Genomic DNA, 7,765 nt, shown 5'->3' with positions numbered 1-7,765 from the left:
CGTGGATTCGCCTCACCTCTGTCTGTTGCTCCGACGGCCAGTGGCGGGAAGGGGAATCCCGTTGCGTCCGCTCCGGTTAGTAGTTTATGTTAGGTTTTTTTTAGTCCTCCTAGGTGCGGCGCGGCGGATGGCGGCGCTACTTCTTTAAGTTTGTGTTCCAGGCTCTGATCCTCCTCGAGTTCGTCCATTTGGATGTAGTAAACGGAGCTCCGGCGTAGGTTCCTATTGTCTTTTTGGGGCGGTGAGATTAGGGTTTCTCATCTTATGGCGAGATTTGGCGTCAGATGCTTCAGATCCATGAAGGGTTCAACGGCGACGACAACGACTTCAGGCGGTGGCCCTTAGGGGCATGTGTACGAAGACTTCCCGGCTGTCATCGACAAGGTCAAGCCGGCTCCGGTAGGGGAACGACGACAACTACGCGTCGGCGGCTTGCTCTGGCAGCAGTAGTGATTGTTTGGGGTCTTAGAATCTCAATGTAATTTTTATTATGTTTTAGATGCTTTGTACTTATGCTAAACTTTAATAAAAGATCTGAATGAATTTCGGAAAAGAGGTAGTCTAAAACCTGAATTTATTTGTCACTTCTACTAGTGTTTTGTACTGACATGATAGATGAAGAATAGACCGGATGTTGTTAAAAAAGCGAAAAAGGGGAAGCGGAGGGGGAGTACTTCTGGGGCTCAGCATCAGCGGAAGCGTAGAAGCAACAAACAGAGCCACGGCAACTCGAGTCAGTCAATCCAACGGCCCGCACAGTCTGACGGCAGTACGCAGGGGCCAGGGGGGCTATTCGGTCATTCCGCCGTCTTGCTGGCCGTCGTCTCGTCGTGGTTCCTCCCCCAACCCCACGGCCGGCACCACCACTGCGCCACCGCGCTCAAGTGCCAGTGACCTCACCGCCTCCCGCCCTTTTAAAACTAGTGCTCCCGAGGTCCGGCTCACCACCACCGCCGCGCTCCCGCTTCCTCCCCCACCTCCATGGGCAGCAAAACCCTAGCAGCACCCCCCCGACAGACGCACCAACCGGTTGGTACAGCGCGGCGTAGCACGTAGATCCCGCCCCCGCCCGCGCGCCGACCGGATCCGATGGCGGAGATCGCCGTCGGCGTCTCCTCCCCGCGCGCCTCCGTCGCCGCCGCAGCCGCCGCGGCGGCGGCGTCGGCCTCCTCCGGCCCGGCGGTGCTGTCCTCCCCGCGCGCCGCGCTAAGCCGGGGCGCGCACCAGTTCCACCACCGTCGGTGGGCGCCGCCGGCGATCTCGCCGTCCTACAGGGCGTACCTGGTCGCGCTCTGGCTCGTCGGCTTCGTGCTCGTCTTCCTGTGGCAGAACACCTCCATGGGCCGCCTGCGGCTCTACAACCGGCCGCCCATGCCCAAGCGCGCGCCGTCTGCCGCAGCCTCGATGGGCCAGTGGGTGGCCTCGCCGCCGGTGTACGACTTGAGGGAGTTTGGGGGCGTCGGGGACGGGCGGACGGTCAACACGGCGGCCTTCGAGGCCGCGGTGGCGGCCATCTCGGAGAGGGGCGGCGGGAGGCTCACCGTGCCTGCCGGCCGGTGGCTCACCGCGCCGTTTAACCTCACCAGCCACATGACGCTCTTCCTCGCTGCAGGCGCTGAGATCCTCGGGGTCCAGGTGAGACATTTCAGCTGCACTCTCCATCAGCTTGCTTAATTTTACTGTCACAAGTTTTGACAAGATTGTATGACTAGTCACAAATTGGTATAGTTAAACCATTAAAGCATATACTGAATTAATGACTCACATTGGCTCTAGAATAACACTGTTCCTGTCCACTCATGCTTAGTCTGTAAAGGAATTACAGTGATGTCATTTTGTTTCAAACTTAGAGAAAGTTGAACTAGGATGTTCTTACATATCGTTTGGCTGTAACTTTTACAGTCTAGTGCATTTTCTTCCAATGAGTCAACATTGACAGCTTATTGCGTTACTTACATGTAAGGATGAAAGATACTGGCCATTGATGTCCCCATTACCGTCATATGGATACGGAAGAGAGCATAAGGGACCTCGATATGGGAGCCTAATACATGGTCAAGACCTGAAGGATGTGATTATAACCGGTAAGTAATATTGTATGTTTCCTTTTGTTGCATTTTAACGCTCATGATAGTGTGAACTTTATGTTTTTTCTATATATGTTTACTTGCTTAGTCCATTTCAATGCTTAATTATTACTTTGAACTTTGTGTTTGCATTCTGAAATTAAAGCAAGGATTGACTGCCATCATATTATGGTGTGTGTGGCCTTTAAATTAACACCCTAATTGCTAAACATAGGAACATAAGTGAAATTGTTAAAATGAAGTATCCGTATTTGCGACCACCTATCTTATAGATCATTAAGTCCCACCATGAAAGTATGTTGGATGATCCTATGTTATGATGCCTCCTATTAAGTATTTTGAATATAAGACCAACAGTTTTGTTGGTTATTCATGTGAAGATATTGTTACCTGTTACCAGAATAATCATGAATGTGTAGCCATGATTCTAATGTGCCAATTTAATTGCTAAATACTCTTTCTATCAGCCTTTTTGTCCTCAAATTGGTCAGACATTTCGTTAGCTGAGACTCATCATCTCTTTATCTGTCTAATAGGTCATAATGGCACTATAAATGGGCAAGGCCAAAGTTGGTGGATCAAATTTCGCAAGAAACTCCTCAATCACACCAGGGGTCCTCTTGTTCAGCTCATGCGGTCAAGTAACATTACTATTTCTAACATCACATTACGTGATTCTCCCTTCTGGACACTTCATCTGTATGACTGCAAGGATGTCACAGTCTCGGGAACTACTATTCTGGCTCCAATTGCTGGGGCTCCAAACACCGACGGGATAGATCCAGGTCATTTTCCAACTTTTGCGGTTTACTTGATTCCTGAGCTCTGATTCGTTTCAGCTACAGCTCACATTGTTCAATGACTGGATAACAATCTAGCCTCTTCATATTCATTGACAATATGAACCCTACAACTTTGTACTTCCATGTTATCTTGGTTTCTTAACTTGTTATTATATGACTTGGAACATTTTATACAACACTCAGATTCTCAGCTGCGTTTACTGCTTATGCAGATTCTTGCGAGAATGTGATGATTGAAAATTGCTATATTTCTGTTGGTGATGACGGGGTAGCTATAAAGAGTGGTTGGGATCAATATGGAATTGCTTATGGGCGTCCATCTACTAACATCACTGTTCGCAATGTCATAATCCGCTCAATGGTCAGGTAATTCATTTGTTTTGGTTCACTGTGTTAGCCCTTCTGTTAATTTATCAGTTGAGATTGGCGAATAAGAACGTTAATAGTACCAAAATGCAGCTTTTCATGTACAGTGAATTACTCTGAAATGTATGGGCGTTACTAGTCAAAGTTTGTCAGATCAGCTTAATTGCGTGTTTAATCTCTTTTCCCTTCTGGACAGTGCTGGCGTGTCTATAGGAAGCGAGATGTCTGGTGGTGTCTCAAACGTTTTGGTAGAGAACGTCCACATTTGGAGTTCGCGGCGAGGTGTGAGGATAAAGACTGCCCCTGGAAGAGGGGCCTATGTAAACAACATTGTCTACAGAAACATAACCCTAGAAAATGTCCGGGTTGGTATCGTGATAAAGACCGACTATAACGAGCACCCAGATGAACGGTTCGACCCGAAGGCTGTTCCTGTTGTCGGTAACATCTCTTATACGTCAATCCATGGGCAAAGGGTGCGGGTACCCGTCAGGATACAAGGGAGCGCAGAGATCCCCGTGAGGAATGTTACTTTCCATGATATGTCGGTTGGTATACTTGACAAGAAGCACCATGTTTTCCAGTGCTCCTTCGTCCAGGGGCAGGTCATCGGCTATGTTTTCCCTGTGCCCTGCAAGAACCTGGACCTGTACAATGAGCGGCGCGAGATGGTTAAACAATCGACACTGCAGAACATTTCAGATATCGACTACAGTTTCTGACACGGCGGTTCGTCTCACTGTACTATTTTCGGCATATCCAGTGATCAGCTTAGTCTTGCTTTACTGCATACACAGGGAATTTTGTTTGTAGCTGTTTACACCTCCCTTTGTCTCAGGCGTGTATTTAAGGAGGCCCAGACTTGTCTATACTGTGTCATAGAATGATGCATCTGTTTTCACATTTCATCCCTGTATTTCTACACACGAATTAAACAATTAAAACCTCACTAACAACAATATTAACAGCAGCTGTTTTTTTATGTTCGGTTTGGATATCTCACTCTGTCAAAAGGTCTTCGAAATAACGTCAGTACAGCCATACAGGGTAAAACACCTTGTCCCTTGTGTAAGTGGAACAAATCTTATTCTGCTAGTCTTTTGGTGAAGCAGTGGCAGCACAGCTTCTTTTGGTTTGATTTTCACTTTGGCTTTCGAATTACATTTGAAAAAGTAGGGCATTATTCTTTTTTTTTCTTTCGCAGCATGCTCTCTGATTTATGGATTCATAGAGGGTGAGCACCATATTTTTTTTGAGGGAGGCGAGAACCAACCTCAGTTGACTGAGAAAGGTTTGAAATGCAATATTGATCAAGTTTGTTCATGTCAGGGATCAGCAGTATATACTCCCTCCATTCCTAAATATAACACTTTTTAGAGATTTTAATAAGGACTACATACGCGAAAATGCCAAACGGAGACCGAGCTCCATGGAGGCCTTTATTTGAAAACTTTAAAATTCAAACTTTTCAGTTTCAAAAAATTCTGAAAATAAATACGCATATACCTAGATACATAATGTACATGTGTGCGAATTTTCAGGCTGAAATACATTAAAATGTGAGCTACACAAAAAAGACAAATCTGGAGCCTTTTAGCATATGTACTGTTCATCTATAAAGTCCATGATTTTGGTTTTTTTGTACAGCTTGCAATTCAAGGTATTTCATCCTGAAATTTTTCACACATACACTTTACATCCTTGCATACATGTGTATTTTTTTCAGAATTTTTTGAAACTGAAATTTATGAATTTTGAATTATTCAAAATAAAGGGCTTCATGGAGCTCGGTCTCCAAAATGCCCTAATCATACATACGAATGTACATAGGCATATTTTAGAGTGTAGATTCACTCATTTTGCTCCGTATGTAGTACGCATTGGAATCTCTAAAAAAACTTATATTTAGGAACGGGGGAGTATTACATTTGGTACAAAAGAACTGAACCATATTTTTTTTCGTTGTCAGTACTAGTCTATCCAAAATAAATTAGGGGAGTAGTCTGTCAAGTTTCTTCCATTCCTGAAAAAAAAAAGAGTTGGCTTCTTTTTTTTTTTTGAGGATAAGAGTTGGCTTCTTTCAGTGCCATCGAGAAGGCCGTGAACAATGTTCAAACAAAAAGCCGCGAGCATCCAACTTAGAAGAAGCCCACGAGACATTTTCCACGACAGCGGGCAAAAAAAAAAAAAAAAAAAAAAAAAACTGGCGTCCCGCCATTGGCTCAGCGCAGCGCCCTCTCCCTCCCTATCCTCATCTACTCCAAACAGATAACCCGCTGGCGGTGGCCGGTGCAGTGCCATTCCCGCTCCCCCCCTCTCCCCCGTCCGGAATCCTCCATGGCGACTCCTCTGCCCACTGGCTCATTCGCAGCATGTCGCCTCCAACCTAGGTAATCACCAACATGCTCTGGTAAATTTGCTTTGAAACCTCTCGGATCATCGGAAAAATGCTGAACCGTCGTTGCCGCATGCCCTTCTGCTTGCTTGTTCTGAACTTCTGATCGAGCTTAGGATCCGGGTGTTGCATGCCACGAAGCCGCCGGCGCAGAATGCTGGCCCGGCAGCGGCAGCCTGCGCTCCCGTCCGGCGGGGCGGTAGCCACCGTACTGGCGCGACCAAGAGCAGCCTGTCCACGGTGTGCGAGCCGCTGGGGCCCGACCGGCCCGTCTGGTTCCCCGGCACCGCCCCTCCGCCGTGGCTCGACGGCAGGTAGGTAAACTGAACCAATTTCAGACTACTGAATTTCATTTCGTCTCTGACATCATTCCTGTGTTGGCGTGTTGCCATTTCCCCTTCAGCCTTCCGGGAGACTTCGGATTTGATCCTCTGGGATTCGGATCGGAGCCGGAGTCGCTGCGGTGGTTCGCGCAGGCGGAGCTGATGCACGGCCGGTGGGCGATGCTGGCGGCGGCCGGGATCCTGGTCCCGGAGGTCCTGCACAAGTGGGGCTTCATGGAGGAGTTCTCCTGGTACACGGCCGGCGAGCGCGAGTACTTCGCGGACCCGTGGACGCTGTTCGTGACCCAGATGGCGCTCATGGGGTGGGTGGAGGGCCGGCGGTGGATGGACTACCTCAACCCGGGGTCCGTGGACATCGAGCCGCGGTTCCCCAACCGCAAGAACCCCACCCCGGACGTGGGGTACCCGGGGGGCCTGTGGTTCGACTGGGGCAACTGGGGCCGCGGCTCGCCGGAGCCCGTCATGGTGCTCCGCACCAAGGAGATCAAGAACGGCCGCCTCGCCATGCTGGCCTTCGTCGGCTTCTGGTTCCAGGCCGTCTACACCGGCCAGGGCCCCCTCGACAACCTCTTGGCGCACCTCGCCGACCCCGGCCACTGCAACATCTTCTCGGTACGTACATACAGATACATGGTTGGTTAATAGTATGATTTGCTCTGCTGCTGTGATTCTCATGCAGATCATTTTATGTCACGTGACACTGTGCAGGCGTTCACGTCCCGCTGATTGTTGGCAGAGTGGCGAACGGTGTTGCTAAGGCAGAAGGGTTTTGCCGTGAACCTGAGCACTTTGGCGTTGGAGTGTCATCTAGGCATCTATCCCTTTGGAAAATGTGAATATTACAGTGCACCCGAAGAGGGAAATGGGTTGGGAAAGATGCTTACCAGTACACCTCTGTATATTGAAATACTCCCACTAGGCCAAAACAAAATGCTACTACTACCACAGGCCACACAGTAACATCAGAATCGCACAGCTGTTATACTTTTTGATACGCGTAATTTTCTTCTTGGTTAACCCTGGACACCTATTTCTATGACCTTGAATAGAAAATTGAGAGTGTCAGATAGGTTGCCCCAAACCCTAGGCCAGAGGCAACGTATGCAGTGTAAAACAAAAGGAAAAATGGCGTGGTCGATGCAGGCAATGCGCGCCGCTCGTGTATGATATTCACTATCTCCCTTGAGCCAGCCATGAGCTCATTTAGAAACTCTTACCGAGCTATCATGTCGTCTCTTGAGCTACACGATGGGTCAATGGTCGGCGCAGGTCTTTCAGCTCAATTATGTGCAGATAAAATGCGAGAGGATACAACTGGGGCTCTTAAGAAGCATAGTGTCCTGACAGCAGGTAACTGTCAATAGCTGCTCATGTAGTCCTGGAGATTTGCAATTTTGGTGGTACAAGGAATTAAAAAAGAACCAAACAGTGTTAGAACATCTCTAGCTGGCAATTTGTTTTAGCGTCCAAAACAAATTCTCAGCCAACAAAGGGCTTCCCTTCATGCCGCTTCCCTTCATGCCAACAAAAGGTCCAACAAAAAGAACCAAGCGAGTGCAATATGGTGCGGTTGTTCTTTGTTTCATGCAATGTGAGCTCAATGTTGTCTTAATATTATGCAAAAAAAAGGTTGCAACTTTTGGTATTGGAAAGAAGAATACATTTATATATTTATTAACGAGGTTTATTTGATGTTGGTGCACTTGTCGTTAGAGATTAGATTATAGAGGACACAATCTCTCGCAAAAATAAAAACAATGAGGACACAAT

At 47.9% G+C, this 7,765-nt stretch overlaps 2 protein-coding genes across 2 annotated transcripts; both read left to right on the top strand.

The window, feature by feature from the left end:
* The first annotated feature begins 709 nt into the window (after positions 1-709).
* On the top strand, positions 710-4,242 carry LOC125509344 (probable polygalacturonase). Its single transcript, XM_048674303.1, has 5 exons — positions 710-1,635; positions 1,964-2,084; positions 2,624-2,872; positions 3,103-3,256; positions 3,453-4,242. Exons 1-5 carry the CDS (start codon positions 1,090-1,092, stop codon positions 3,976-3,978), a joined length of 1,596 nt encoding a protein of 531 aa, XP_048530260.1. The 5' UTR covers positions 710-1,089; the 3' UTR covers positions 3,979-4,242.
* Positions 4,243-5,444: 1,202 nt separating this feature from the next.
* LOC125509347 (photosystem I chlorophyll a/b-binding protein 6, chloroplastic-like) lies at positions 5,445-7,012 on the top strand. The gene is made up of 4 exons (XM_048674307.1): positions 5,445-5,646; positions 5,768-5,965; positions 6,055-6,607; positions 6,704-7,012. Exons 1-4 carry the CDS (start codon positions 5,594-5,596, stop codon positions 6,719-6,721), a joined length of 822 nt encoding a protein of 273 aa, XP_048530264.1. The 5' UTR covers positions 5,445-5,593; the 3' UTR covers positions 6,722-7,012.
* Positions 7,013-7,765: the final 753 nt, after the last annotated feature.

Source organism: Triticum urartu, chromosome 5, assembly GCF_003073215.2.
Source record: "Triticum urartu cultivar G1812 chromosome 5, Tu2.1, whole genome shotgun sequence".
In the NCBI taxonomy this organism is placed as follows: Eukaryota; Viridiplantae; Streptophyta; class Magnoliopsida; order Poales; family Poaceae; genus Triticum; species Triticum urartu.
The sequence above is the reverse complement of the archived record's forward strand: the minus strand, read 5'-3'. Positions and strand labels throughout refer to the sequence as shown.

Excerpts from the sequence above, each read along its gene's own strand:
- LOC125509344 (XM_048674303.1), top strand. The coding sequence starts at position 1,090 with ATGGCGGAGATCGCCGTCGGCGTCTCCTCCCCGCGCGCCTCCGTCGCC. Across the intron at positions 2,085-2,623 it reads GAAGGATGTGATTATAACCG|GTCATAATGGCACTATAAAT; the intron begins GTAAGTAATATT and ends TCTGTCTAATAG. Across the intron at positions 2,873-3,102 it reads CACCGACGGGATAGATCCAG|ATTCTTGCGAGAATGTGATG; the intron begins GTCATTTTCCAA and ends CTGCTTATGCAG.
- LOC125509347 (XM_048674307.1), top strand. The coding sequence starts at position 5,594 with ATGGCGACTCCTCTGCCCACTGGCTCATTCGCAGCATGTCGCCTCCAA. Across the intron at positions 5,647-5,767 it reads GCATGTCGCCTCCAACCTAG|GATCCGGGTGTTGCATGCCA; the intron begins GTAATCACCAAC and ends GATCGAGCTTAG. Across the intron at positions 5,966-6,054 it reads CCGCCGTGGCTCGACGGCAG|CCTTCCGGGAGACTTCGGAT; the intron begins GTAGGTAAACTG and ends TTTCCCCTTCAG.